The 15,135-nt window shown below is 38.7% G+C and overlaps 1 protein-coding gene across 3 annotated transcripts in view; it reads left to right on the plus strand.

Moving 5' to 3' along the window:
- The window catches only part of LOC101744565 (mucin-5AC), a 199,428-nt gene that overhangs the window by 136,378 nt on the left and 47,915 nt on the right, over positions 1 to 15,135 (plus strand). For all 3 annotated transcript variants that reach the window (XM_038016529.2, XM_038016528.2, XM_062672904.1), the window contains 7 exons: positions 3,494 to 3,710; positions 7,344 to 7,463; positions 8,461 to 8,628; positions 10,070 to 10,237; positions 11,734 to 11,859; positions 13,053 to 13,260; positions 14,556 to 14,730. In XM_038016529.2, the coding sequence (XP_037872457.2) occupies positions 3,494 to 3,710; positions 7,344 to 7,463; positions 8,461 to 8,628; positions 10,070 to 10,237; positions 11,734 to 11,859; positions 13,053 to 13,260; positions 14,556 to 14,730 (1,182 nt within the window). The remainder of the gene's footprint in view (positions 1 to 3,493; positions 3,711 to 7,343; positions 7,464 to 8,460; positions 8,629 to 10,069; positions 10,238 to 11,733; positions 11,860 to 13,052; positions 13,261 to 14,555; positions 14,731 to 15,135) is intronic.

Genomic DNA, 15,135 nt, shown 5'->3' on the forward strand with positions numbered 1-15,135 from the left:
CCAATACTTAATTAATGATTTACATAAAACATGTAAATGATCTGTATGTAATTGCTAAAAATGTGAATAATTTAACATTCTAAAACCAGACATGAGCCGATCGTAAATTTAACGGGAACTATCAATAAAACGTAGGTCAGTAAAAATATTATTGCTGCAGGTTTAAATTGAAATTATTTTGTCGTGTATACAGTTTCAATTGGTCGTGTACATTTTTTGAATATCACATCACGTGCAAATTACCATGTTTGGGTAATTTTCTCACGCAAATGAACACTAAATAAAAAAATATTTAATTAAACTCTAGTTATTAAATTTTAATGTTGATTATATTTACTCTGTGACACGCCGTATGATCACGAGTTTATTGCCCTCTGCCTGTTTGAAACATAGAAGGAAGTTGAAGGTATTTTTGATAGGGACTTTTTGGCGGGAACGCGGGGAGTGAAGTTGTGTGATTTGTTTTAATTTGTCTTTTTAATGTTACTTCGGGTTTAAATGTGTAATAACGGTGATTTATTAATTGTTTAGTATCTGTGAATGTGCACAAATGTGGGAAAATTAAATAAAGCCGCTGAACGTAACTTCTCGGGATCCTCCAAAAAGTCTCAGTAAATGACCACCATTTTACTGAGATTATGTTTCATCACATATCATCTCATCTCATTTCATATGATTTTATTTCATCTTATAATATCATTTTTCATATAAAAATATATATAAAAGGTTAGGCTGTATGGTATTGATACCTTTGCCTTTCCAGTTGGAAAAAATAAAAATATTACTACTACATTTTTGATAAAAGAAATTGACATTTTATATGTTTGTAAATAAATCTGACAAGCTAAGTTATATTACTAGCTAAGTTATATTTTCTTGGTAAAATTACTAACACATTCCACTACTTGGCTCACTATTTCTCTGATATTATAAAGCAATAAAAAATAAAACTACATTCTAATACGGCATGTGTTGTGCTATTAGAAAAAACTAAACGAACAATAACTCGTATTTCAACACAATTTTGTTTCAATGTTCACGATCATGGAAAGTTTCTTCAATAGCATGTTAGTTTTGATATTTGAATTATATTGTCGCGGCTCGGGCAGACCGACCTGCCTGGGACAAAAGGGAAATTACATAAAAGTCGATCGCAGCGCTGACTAGGTACCGGAAATAATTTCAATGTTCAAAGAGAGCGGTAGGCAGCGGCTTGGCTCTCCCCCTGGCATTGCTGATGTCCATGGGCGACGGTAACCACTCATCATCAGCTGGGCCGTATGCTCGTCTGCCTACAAGGGCGATAAAAAAAAGACAAAAAATGTATAAAAATCTGATCTGTCATCTTTTAGTGTAGTGACAAAAAAACACAGAAGAAATTTATATACATATAAAGATGATTGCATCAATGATTTCTATATTACAAGTCACAGTAAAAAAAAAATTCAATTGCTTTGGCTGTTCCCCGGAGTGCTAATGTCGTAGAGGGGCGAGGACTATTTACCATCAGATGGGCTGTCTGCTCGGTCTGCCTACAAGGGCTCCAAAAGACATTCAAAACAACATTTCATTGGTTTTTAAAGTTTAATGGAATTTTTATTTTAGTGCCATCTAGTGTCTAACAACTGAAAATAGCTCCTTCAAAAATCTCTAATGCATACCTCCTGTTCTCTTAACCTAAATTAACTCTCAGACACAGCCCGCTTAGTTTCTCGCCGGATCTTCTCAGCGGGTCGCGATTCCGATCCGGTAGTAGATTCATTCGCGAGACAGCTACTCTTGAGTCGTTAGGTCTCCTTTGGAGGCGCTCGGGTAGCCGTTAGCAAATCCCACCCCTCCTGGCTGAGCCTTTGCTCGCCCACCTGCCCTGGTAAAACTGGGAAGGCCTCCGGGCCACCAGTAACTTCTCAAACATAAAAAAAAAACTTTGCATTCATTCCACATTTATACCGAATTTCAATTTATCTAAGAATAAATAAATGACGAAAGATTTTATAATTATATTATTATTTATTTGTTTAGACTCTTCTCTCACTATTATTATTATTATCTTACAGATTTAATTTTGAAAAATTTGACCTTTATGATAGAGCGTAACAGAACAATGTTATTATACAGTGTCGAAAGGCAATTTGTAGATTACTTACTCTATTGTTTTACTTTAGTTGTGTTGTAAAGAAAATTAATGTCTATTCAGGAATTTGGTACTGCTAAAGAAAAAAAAACTTAATTTATTTGCGTTAAAAAAAAATTGCTGGACAAATAGAAGACAAAAAAATTACTTCACAATTTTATAAATAAATTATAGATCACTAGCACTAGCTTTGGACGGTATTTTTTTTTTGATAAAAATTGTATTTTTTTAGAAATTAAATTTAAACCCGAATTACATATTGATAAAATGGTAAAATATGAATAATATTTTTCGATCTTACCGACAGAATAATAAAAAAATATGAACTGGTTATTTAAAGAAAAAATCAAAATTATCGATAAAGTTGATTATTGAAAACACGAAGAAAACAACATTTTCTGCAAATAAATCGTAGCGAGATCGATTTATCGCCCCCGAAATCCCCTGTATACTAAATTTTATGAAAATTGTTGGAGCCGTTTCCGAGATTTAGATTATTATATATATTTATATACAGGAATTGCTCGTTTAAAGATATATAAGATTTATAAATAGATTATAGTTGTTGCTAGTTATGAATTTCTTTTTCGTTTACCGTTATGTGAGTTATTAACATCTAAAATAAAATAAAACTAGCTACTACATGTTGACTGACCCAACGCCTGCCCTGATCACTATTCACTCATGTATAATGTATGATGTAGCGCGCACCCTCCAGCCGCCCAGAGATGAAGACATACAGTTATGGTAAACGTTCTTCATCAGACATTCTGTGACCACTCCTGAATGAAACATAAACCGTTGGAACGCATTGACATGTTAACTTGTCAAGAGAGAAAATAAATAATAGTTTAAAAAGAAAACTAAATAAATACGATTTTATAGAAAATTCCACTAAAAAATAGAAAGTAAATCTTAATAAATTTGAATTAAAAATAGTGTTAGAAAAAAAGCGTGTGTTGCTTTTCAGGATATTATCAAAATAACCCTTCTACTTATATCTGTTCATAAAATATTTATAACTACTGATACCATGCACCCCACGCTTTTTTTTACAATAAAATATTTTTTTCTTACACTATTTTTGATTCAAATTTATTGAAATTTATTTTCTGTTTTTTAGTGGGATTTTCTATAAAAGCGTATTTTTTAGATTTTTTTAAACTATTACATATTTACTTTTAATTAATAAGTACCTATACTAAATTCCGAGCTAATCCGACGTTTTGAAGCGGGTCAAAATCATGTTCAAAGATTCCGTTACATACTTAACATACATACGTCTGATGCTAATAAAAGCGTATTAAAAACATGGTAATACTGGTACAAAATCTGACGTATACGTTTCTCCTGTTCCAGGGATGGAAGCTACGCCCGAAGCGGTGGTGCGGTGGGAGAGTACCGCAGCGGGGGTCGAATGTCCCTGCTCGGCGCCGCGTACCTCCCGCCCCCCGCGCCGGCGTCTCACCACCCGCCCCCTGCCGACCCTCCCCCCTTCAAGAAGATCCGTCTTACAGCTGAACGTGCGCCCATCACGCAGTTGACTCATCACCTGCCCCTCAGGGTCGATACTAGAGTGAGTATAACATGAGCTTCTAGAAAATCACTAGCTGGCCCGGCAAACGTTGTTTTGCCACATAAATTAATTCTAGGAAAGATAAATAACCGAGATACCGACTGCAGCGCCATCTGCCGGGCTGATTTGTAAATCTAAACCATTCTCGAATCCACCTGAAGGTACACAGAGAATTTCATTCAAATCGGTCCAGCCGCTTAGGAGGAGTTCAGTGACAAACACACGCATAGACGAAATATATAAAAATAACAAAGTTAAAATCATAGATGCTGGACTAAAATTTAACAAAAAACCATAACGCACTCACGACAACCCTCAATATCATATAGTTTCATAGTAAAATTAAAAACAAAGAGCGGACGCTTAGCGCGGTATGGACATGTGATGCGTAGAGAGATGATGTATGTGACCAGGAGATGTATAGAAATGGTAGTGCAAGGTAGAGGGGGAAGAGGTCGACCGAAGAAGACATGGATGGAGTGTGTGAATGACTATATGAAGGAGAAAGGAGTGAGTGTTGAGATGACGGCTAATAGAAGAGAATGGAATAGAAAAATTCGCTGTGCCGACCTTACCTAGTGGGATAAGGTGGAGACAAAGAAGAAGAAGTAAGTAACATCTCTCCGTCAAGTTTCTAATAAAATTTCAAGAAAAAGGCGGCCGAGAAGCAAGTAGAAATGAAAACAGCAGAAGTCTAGAAGATTAACTCAATGCTGGTCAATGGAAATTGGAAACTCCATGAATTTACAAAAGTTGATATTTCCGATCAATTTATCCAGATATTGGGAGTCAATATAAAAAAAAACAATTACCAAATACAAATTATTTTATTAACTTTTCTTTTTCAATATTCTTCTAAGGTGTACCAAATTGGACAAGTCGTAGGGAAAAGGGTACAAAAGTCTTCATAAAATAGGTTCAAGTTTCCTTTAAATCCATTCACTCAAACGTTTCCTTTGCCCTTTTACCCCAAAATAAGAAATAATTAAAGTGACCGCACAAGGATAACATTGTTTATTAATAGAAAAAAACATTGTTATATCAACCTCTATATACATACATCTAGGAGTGAAAGGCTATTTGGTTTAAGCGTCATTTCTTTCAATACGCGACATTTATCTTTGTAATTAAAGCTCTGTTTTGTTTGGTACTAGCTTTTGCCCGCGACTCTGGAATAGTTACTTTGGCATAACGCTAAATTTTACCCTCAACTTCATTTACGTAGAAAGTGAAAATATTTTTGAATTATAGAATGTTAAGGAGCTATTTAAACCCTAGCTAATTAAAGCTATTTAATTTTGAAACATTATTTATTGGTGCTCCGCTTGTTTTAGTCTTACTGTGATGTTATATATAACCTATAAGCCTTCCTCAATAAATGGGCTATCTATCACTGTAAGAATTTGTCAAATCGGACCAGTAGTTCCTGAGATTAGCGCGTTCAAACAAACAAACTCTTCAGCTTCATAATATTAGTATAGATTAGCATCAACAGTTCGATGTTTTTAATTGAACTTCAATTAAGCTAACTCTCTTCTGGGACGGTGGGATGGATGTAATGTGCTCTGCGTCAACCCTGTCCCGCCGTCTCAATAGCCCCGACTGGGCTCCGGCCCGGTCCGAGGTAGGGCGCCGGTTGTGAGCGGCAGGAGTTTTTAATGAGGTTCAACTCCCACATACCCCACCTGCCGCGCGGGTGGGGATCCGGCGATTTTCTCCTGTGGAAAAAAAAGATAACTCTTCAAATAGCTGAAGTTTTATTTGTTATGATTTTTTTTTTCAAATTTTAAGCTTGAAATGGCTCTCCTGTAAAGTTGCAAAGTTGTCACATAAACCAAACTGCCTGTAACCCCTCGATATTATAATTAGTTGAGTTAAACATCGTTACTTCCCTTAAAACGGACCAGGGTTTTCGGCTTAAGTTTTTAATAACGCGGTGACACCTACTTTGAAATGCCTCAATGGTTGAAGTTGATATACACAACAATCCCGATATTGTTATTAAAACAAATAGACTGCTATTAAACTTGGTAGGATTGATTATTAAGTACAAGATCGTACGTAGAAATTATTCTAGACGTGAACAAGGTTGAAAAATCATTTAGTTCGCTGAATCTAGAATAACCCCTCGAGGTCACTAGAATAGGTAAGAAAAAAAAGGTTGATAAATAAGGAAATTTAAAATGAAAATTAAATTGCGAATTATTACTTTAGTTTCGACAATGATATGTAACGTCAGTCTATCTTTGATGTCTAAGGACGCTAAAACTTAATATTTGTCACATCAAAGACTCGTTGTAACAACTCATAAACCATGTCTGAAGATACTGGTATTTGATTAATAAAATTAAGCGCCAGTATGTAGGGACTACTACACACATGCTCCGGATATGTTCAGATATAAATCACATTTACATCACTCGTTGATATCTATGTCTAATTTCTCAGAAAACAGACGTAGCGACGTATATTGATAAAACAATAAAACTTGTGATAGTTTCGATCTAAAATACTTTGAAGGGTGGGGCAGCCGTTGTACTATACTGAGACCTTAGAACTCATATCTCAAGGTGGGCGGTATTTACGTTGTAGATGTCTACGGGCTCCGGTAACCACTTAACACCAGATGAGCCGTGAGATCGTCCACAAATCAATGCAATAAAAAAATTCGAACGCTTATGAATTGAATTGGTTCGTTTTATTCCGATCCCGCTATTTGACACAATTATTATTTAGTATCGGCATAAAATGTTCGATTACGCTTAGGTAGCAAGTAATAAATACATAACGTTATCGGAATAGGGGAATAGTGTTAATTTGTAGGCAGCGGCTTGGCTCTGCCCCTGGCATTGCTGATGTCCATGGGCGACGGTAACCACTTACTATCAGATGGGCCGTATGTTCGTCTGCCTACACGAGCAATAAAAAAAATTTGTAAAAGAAAACTATTTAGTTACGGCATAAAAATGTAATTATTATTGTTTTGGATACTGTTTATAATTACGTATAGTTACATTCTTCTTATGAATATTAGCACCGGTCACCGTCCTCGTCGAACCCGTCGCTTGCGACGAAGGGCTCGACGAGTAAATTAACCCGTAGCCACAGCTCACTGAGTTTCTCGCCGCATCTTCTCAGTGGGTCGCGTATCCGATCCGGTGGTAGATTCCGCGAAGCACTGCTCTTGCTAGGACCAGTGTTAGCACACTCCCGGTTTGAGCCCCGTGAGCTCACCTACACGTCAAGAAGTTAAAATAGTCTCTCAAGACTATCAGCATAGGTAGAAAAAAAAAGAAAATATAATAATAATGAATATTTAAAAAAATATCTAATATTTAAAAAAAAAGACATGCCCGCTGAGTTTCTTGCCAGTTTTTCTCAGGACGGAGGCTAGTTTTTGTGAATAGGCGGTAGTTCTTTTTGACGTTCAACAATGTACTTTCATTTATGTTGAATAATTTTTTTTTGATTTGATTTGATAATATTATTTGTTTACTTGTAAAAAAGAAAAAAAAAACTTTGACGGTTGAGAATTATCTTGTGAGTTCTGACCCGATCCCTTCAAAATATCTAACGATAGATTACGGCTGCATGTTACTCTTTGTAATAGTTGGATCCCCGGCGTTTTCGCAGGAACCGGTGAACACTTACAACACGGTCGAGGTGCTTTCGCCGAACCCGCCCTCGGAGACCTCCGGCGAGGACCAGACGCTCCGGACCACTAAAGATGTTCTCCTTAAGCAAATATCTAAGGTAATTAATCACGATAAGGTACATTTTGGGCCATATTTTTAGTTAATAAATGCGAAATATCATCATGGAAATCTTTGAAATTAATTAACCGGAATTTTTGTAGTAATACTAACACATCCGACAGACGTTGTCCTTACCTGTCCTGGTGAAACTGGAAAGGCCTCCGGGCCACCAGTAATCCTTCAATCATAAAAAAAAAAAACCTTGTCCTATGAATGCATACACAAAAATGACAATAACTCTTAATGTAATAGATATACAGTTGTAAATTTAATGTGGTATTGTAGCTTAGCTATCGATCTAGTAAAAACATTAAAATAGTGATTTTGTAGTAATTTGGACGTATTTTTTTACTTTTTTTAAATGTCATATTTTTTTTCTAAACTTTGTAGATATTAGTAAACTCTTACTTATATGATGTTTTTTGTATATACGTAGAAAATTTTCATTAAATATTTCAAAATGGCTGTCATTTAGCGTGGAGGTGCATTGGACCCAAGTTTATGCTGTATTTGTATATTAAAATAGTTGTTCTATGAGTATCTAGCATATCGCTAGTCCGTAACCGGAAACATTGTATATATAAAGATTTACTTACAGTTAAATATCTGTGCGATGAACTTCAAATACACCTTTTTCGAAGTAGCTTCTTCGCTTACTAAGAACGAATACTAGGTACGTAAATTCGATCCAGAATGTATTTTTCATTCACTATCGCATACACAATAGCAACATATACGCACAGCGAAAGTTGTGCTTAAGTGACCTTTGCTAATAGTGAAGCAAAGTAAACATTCACATATTTCATTCTTTCTCAATTTAAATACAAGTGAAACCGCGGTGCCTGTTTAGTTTTTTTTAGTATATACTATGTTTTTCGGAACCCTTAGCTTCAAACAAACTTAGCTTATTGGATAAATTTGCCAATAAGCTTAGAAAAATGTACATCTTGAGTGTTTTTTCTTGATAACGTCATTTCTAAATATTAATTCCGAAGGTGGATCGAGAGATGGCGCTGGTGGAGACATCCCTTGCGAAGCTGAAGCGTAAACAGGAGGAACTGCAGCAGTCCGCCTCCAAACCAGCGAGGGCCGAGGAGCCCGAGGAAGCCCCCTCGCGGCATCGGAGCCTCGCGCAGTGTATATACGCAGAGAACAGGAAAAAGGTATAAAATAAAATAGCTTCTATTTTTTCACTCACATCGTTTCCTTCATTATCGAAGCTTAAGCCATACAACCAATAATTTTTATACAACAGATATGTTATCTTCATAGTAACTGACTCTTCAAATCTGATCGCGCCATATATATCTACATACCTACCGATATAGTGCACACACATGTTGACAAGTAGCATTAATGAAAAGTACAAAAGATGGGATAAGCGCGTGAGTAAAAAAGATAGCTATAATTGGAACGATTGCACTTGTTATATTATTATTGCATTTGTTTAGACGCGACTAAAGACGAAACGTCCCAATTGGCCTGTTTTCGAGTCTTCACTTGACGTGCGCTTGAAACATATCTGCTTCTTTTTACATATAAAATATCATTGTATACAACGCTTTGGGTTTGATGACCTGAGAACTTTTCTATATAGCTTAGTGCATCGGAGTCGTTTTTTTAACACTGGATTTACAATTTTAACACTGGACATCGTAGTTGTCCAGTGTTAAAATTGTTTAAAACACACGTACATGCTTAAATGAGCCGTATTTTCTGAACGTCACGACATAAGTTTCTTCAAGAGAGAGCTGAGGATAGGGAATAATGGCGAGCAGAGACAGAAACCTATGCCTATCAACTAAATTTGTAAGAAAATTCGTATCGATCGTCAATTTATATTGCAGTTGTATAAAATATTTAGCTTCAAACACTGGATGGTTTAGTCAAATCCAAATCAAAGAGCGACAAATGAAGACACACACATAATATTATCATTCTTTTTTTAACAGTAAAAGTATTTATTTTTTCTACTAACATTATAATTCGACTTTTCGCATTAAAAGTGTATAATTACCAAAAAGATTCGAAATTGAGTTAATATGCGAAAACATTTACCAGTATTTTTCTCATAAATACTGTCAAAAGAGCGTAGCTTAGTTTTTTTTTTTTAGTTTACCTATGTTTTGACTACTATTAACAAAATTAATACGTAATTTTATCTTAATTCAAAAGACAGATAGTGTAACTGGTTAAAAATAAAAATAAAAATGTTGCAAATATGATTAATATTAAAAATATTAAATGTTAAAAACCTTTTAATTACTCTCCTGTAAAATTAGTAAATTTTGAGATTGTACAGTTTTAATGCGAGAAGACGATAATAATATGTTATCATGAATACACTAGCCGTACTCGCCCACTTCGCTGGGCATTTAAAATTAACATTATTATTTCTCACCTCACAAAGTTTCTCATCATTAACGCCCCCGCAACTGGTGTAGGGAGTCCAACACTGATATAAATATTAGCCTATCCATTAAGTACATGTATTTTCTACATTGATACCAAGTTTCAAGCCAATCGGATGCATAGTTCATTAGCTATAAGTAAAAACCACTGTAGATTTATATATTAGTATAGATATATGTTGTTTCGCTACAGGCGGCTGCCGCCCACGCCCAGCTGGACCACCTGGGCCCCCCCGTGCCGTACCCGCTGTACAACCAGCCCCAGGACACGGAGGTCTACCACGAGAACATTAGGAAGCACAGATTATTTAGGAAAAGATTGATCGTACATATACGGAGAATAAAGGCTGAGTCAGAAAAGGTAATTGTCGTTGCCTAGCTTCCAATGGTTAAACACAATGAAAATCAATCAGCTAAATCAAAATTTACAAGGTGGGTGGCGCATTTATGTTGTAGATGTCTATGGGCTCCAGTAACCACTTAACACCAGGTGGGCTGTGAGCTCGTCCACCCATCTAAGCAGAAAAAAGAAAAAAAAAATTGAACATTAACTATTTTCAAAAGCTTGTGCAGCAAAGGCTGTGCCAATGGACTTGTCACAACAACACAGCAAGCCAGTGTTAGCTTTAGAATGTCCTTATTGTTTAAACTCCCATTGCAGTCGTCGCAGTGAAATAAAATATTTATCAATTTTTTATCTGTATAAATGATGGGGTCTTACTATTTTGTTTATTGCTTTGACGGGTGAACAAGCGCACGGCGCATCTGTTGTTAAGAGGTTATCGCAACGTTAGAGATCAACAAATGCCGCCGTCTTGTTGGAGATATGAGTTCTAAATCTCAGTTATAAAGTACAATGATTGCTCCGCCCTTCAAACCGGATCGCGTTAGGTCCTGCTTCGCGGCAGAAATAGGCGGGGCGATGGTACCTCTGTGTACGGTCTCACAGTACGCCCTAAATAGTTCCTAGTTTCAAAGTTCCAAGTTTTTAATTCGTAAGTTTTTAATTCGAAAGTTTTATTTTTAATCGATTATATTATACTTGGCGTGATGCTCGACACGTAAACAGATAGTTAAAAACGGTATTTTGGGGTTTCTAGTCAACTAACTTGTTAGATGTATGGTTAGAAATGGGTAGTAGCTGTGTCCCTACAGCGTCTATCCTTACTGTGCTTATACTATAAAATTGTCCTGGCATAAACAAACATAACCTACATCAGTGAAGTGAAGTTCATTGGAACCAATCATAGCTGTGGTCCCGCATGTTCAGCCACCACTGATATAGTGATTCTGGTAATTCTTCGTCCCGGTAAAGGGACAGCAACCTCGTTTTAATTCCAGAGCCAGGGTCACGTTGTGGTGTCCGTAAGCCCTTGGACACAGCCCACTGAGTTTTTCGTCGGATATTCTCATTATTTATTTTTTATTGCGTAGATGGGTGGACGAGCTCACAGACATCTACAACGGAAATGCGCCACCCACCTTGAGATATAAGTTCTAAGGTTTCAAGTATAGTTACAACGGCTGCCCCACCCTTCGAATCGAAACTGCTTCACGGCAGAAATAGGCAGGGTGGTGCTACCTACCCGCGCGGACTCACAAGAGGTCCTACCACTAGTAAACTCAATGTGTCGCGTTTCCGATCCGGTGGTAGATTCTGCGAAGCACTGCTCTTGAAGCACTGTGTTAGCAACACTCCGGCTTGAGCCCCGAGAGCTCACCTACACGTCAAGGAGAAGCTGAAATAGCCTCTCAAGGCTCTCAGCATAGGTAGGAAAAGACAAAGGTGTCCAGAACTTCGGAACCACTAGCGATCGCAGCATGAGACTTAGGCCAATACAAACTTTCATTTTGCAGAGAGAAGATGTATTAGCAGATGAGTACACGAAGCGAGCGGCTGAGTGGGCGCGAAGGGTCGAAAGAATCGAGCAGAGTCAAAAGAGGAAAGCGAAAGACGCGAAGAACAGGGAATTCTTCGAGAAGGTAACTATTACTAGAGGATGACCGAGCTTTGCTTGGGATTTCTTTTTCTTTTTTTTTGATAAATTGTGTTTTTTAGAAATTACTAGCTGTACCCGTCCGCTTCGTTGGGCATTTAAAATTAACATTATTATTTCTCACCCTCACAAAGATTCTCATCATTAACGCCCCCGCAACTGGTGTAGGGAGTCCAATACTCATATAAATATTAGCCTATCCATTGAGTACATGTATTTTCTACATGGATACCAAGTTTCAAGTCAGTCGGATGCATGGTTCAGTAGTTATAACAGAACATCCGTAAAAACCACTGTAGATTTATATATTAGTATAGATGTATATACAAGAATTGCCCGTTTAAAGATATAAGATTTATACGCTGCAGCTCCGCCGATGGTGTTAAATCACGCTTATTACCATCGCACTCCCCATCACCATATAGAAGGAACCAAAGAGTATCCAGATAACCGTCACTATACAATGAAATATCTTTTATTACATTTTGTAAAAGCTGTGAGTAATTTGTAAAGTGACAGCGAAATTAACTTTTTAAAAATCGGGCAGGCTTGCGTGTGCCTTGACAGATGTTCTCCATAGCTCGCGAACTGAAGGTTGACGCACGCGCTCGTTAAGTGGGGATTTTGGTAAGGTCTTTCACTTGATCAGTCCAGCGCATGGAGCTTCGTCCACGAGATCTTGTACCAGAGACATCCAGATTCAAATAAGTTATTTTTTAAAGTTGGTTTGCGGTCTGGAATCGCGGCGTTCATCGACAGTGCGTTTCCAGAGGTCTTTTTTAAAATAAAACAACGTGATTCAAACTGTAACGGGAAGCGAATGACCGAGCTTTAATAAATCGAATGAAATGAAACAGATTAGTTATTATAACTAAGTATCAGGAGATATCACCAGTAGCATCTGTATTTTGATATATTTACAACATTTTTTACCACATATCATCCGGCTATGGAATGAGCTCCCCTCTACGGTGTTTCCCGAGCTCTATGACATGTCCTTCTTTAAAAGAGGCTTGTGGAGAGTATTATGCGGTAGGCAACGGCCTGGCTCTGCCTCTGGCATTGCTGAGGTCCATGGGTGATGGTAACCAATCACCATCAGGTGGGCCGTACGCTCGTTTGCCTGCAAGGGCAATAAAAAAAAAATGCAGTATACCAAACGTTTTTATAACGATCCAGGTGTTTCCCGAGCTGAGGAAGCAGCGCGAGGAACGCGAGAGGTTCCACCGGCTCGGAGCCAGGGTGAAGTCCGAGGCGGAGCTGGAGGAGTTGGCGGATGGCTTGCACGAGCAGGAGCATGAGGACAAGAAGATGAGGGCGCTCACCGTGGTGCCGCCGCTCCGCCGGGACCCGCTCGACACCACGCCGATCTACCTGGACACCAACAGTTAGTGTCGACTCTCCAGACTTTACCTACGCTTTAAGTATAGGTAGGCAGCGGCTTGGCTCTGCCCCTGGGCATTGCTGACGTCCATGAGCGACGGTAACCACTTACCATCAGGTGGGTCGTATGCCCGTCTGCCTGCTCGGGCAATAAAATAAAAGTATAGGGATGAATCCGGTATTCAAGTCGTCGTGGCCTAAAGGATAAGACGTCCGGTGCATTCGTATGTAGCGATGCACCGGTGTTCGAATCCCGCAGGCGGGTACCAATTTTTCTAGTGAAATACGTACTTAACGTTCACGATTGATTTCCACGCTGAAGGAATAACGTCATCGTGTAATAAAAATCAAACCCGCAACATTATAAACCGCGCGAGTAGGTACCAACACCCGCCTATTTCTGCCGTGAAGCAGTAATGCGTTTCGGCTTGACGGGTGGGGCAGCGCAAAGCCGCGGTCGCCCGAAACATGTCTTGTCATCCCCCGGATTCACTCTCGGTGCACATAGGAACCTCAAGCACTGGTCGCCGTCACTTCGCCATTCGACTAACTAACTAACCCATCGCCACCGGATCTTCTCAGTGGGTCGCGTGTCCGATCCGGTGGTAGATTCTGCGAAGAACTGCTCTCGCTACGGCTAGTGTTAGCAAATTCACTCAGGTTGAGCCCGTGAGCTCACCCACTCGTCTGCGAGAAGTTGATACAGTTCCTTAAGTTACCAGCCAATAGGTATTTATTTATTTATTGCATAGATGGGTGGACGAACTCACAGCCCACCTGGTGTTAAGTGGTTACCGGAGCCCATAGACATCTACATCGTAAATACCGCCACCCAACTTGAGATATGAGTTCTAAGATCTCAGTCTAGTTACAACAGCTGCCCGGCCTTTAAATCCGAAACGCATTACTGCTTCACGGCCGAAATAGGCAGGGTGGTGGCACCTACCCGTGCGGACTCACAAGTGGTCCTACCACCAGTAATAAATTACCTGTTAGGATTTGGTGCGGTAAAATCATGAAGTTACCTCGCACGGATAGGTACCACCATACCGCCTATTTCTGTCGCGAAACAGTCATACATTCCGTTCGGAAGGGCACAGGACAGATGATACGTAATACAATTCAAATCTCGACCTCATGCCTCATGTCTCAAGCGTTGTTTTCATAAAAGTTTAATTGTTTGAAAACATAAGAATATTCCGATCATCATCAAAGATGCTTGAATGAATGTGCCCAAAAACAAGTGTTATACCATAAAGCCATGCCGATGATTGAACATGTCCAATAACCCGAATTTAGCCTTGATCCCGGGAAGGTGTCTCGACATGAAGTCGGAGCACAAGGAGCTACAGCTCCGCAACATCTGGTCGCAGAACGAGAGGGAGCTCTTCAGGGAGAAGTACCTTCAGCACCCCAAGAACTTCGGAACGATAGCCTCGTTCTTACCCAGGAAGAATGTCAGAGACTGCGTAAGGTTAGTGCGTTGGCTATTCTAAATAGAGAACCGGGAAAATGTACATACAATCTTTGCGAAGCTCGTCTGCACGCAACGCATTACGTGTGACGTCATTTGGGGCTAATAATAATGAGCTAATCGTAGATCGTGCACTAATTGTATATAACCCTTAGCCTCATATGACATCACGCACTGTCATTGGCATTGAGTTTGGTCTGAGATCAGGGCTCGTATAGTGTTTTTTTTTTTAGCTAAGATGGGTGTAAGAGCTCACAGCCCACCTGGTGTTAAGTGGTTACTGGAGCCTATGGACATCTAGAACGTAAATGCGCCACCCACCTTGAGATATAAGTTCTAAAATCTCAGTACAGTTACAACGGCTGTCCCACCCTTCAAACCGAAACGCGTTACTGCTTCACGGCA

This window comes from Bombyx mori, chromosome 16 (genome assembly GCF_030269925.1).
Source record: "Bombyx mori chromosome 16, ASM3026992v2".
Lineage (NCBI taxonomy): Eukaryota > Metazoa > Arthropoda > Insecta > Lepidoptera > Bombycidae > Bombyx > Bombyx mori.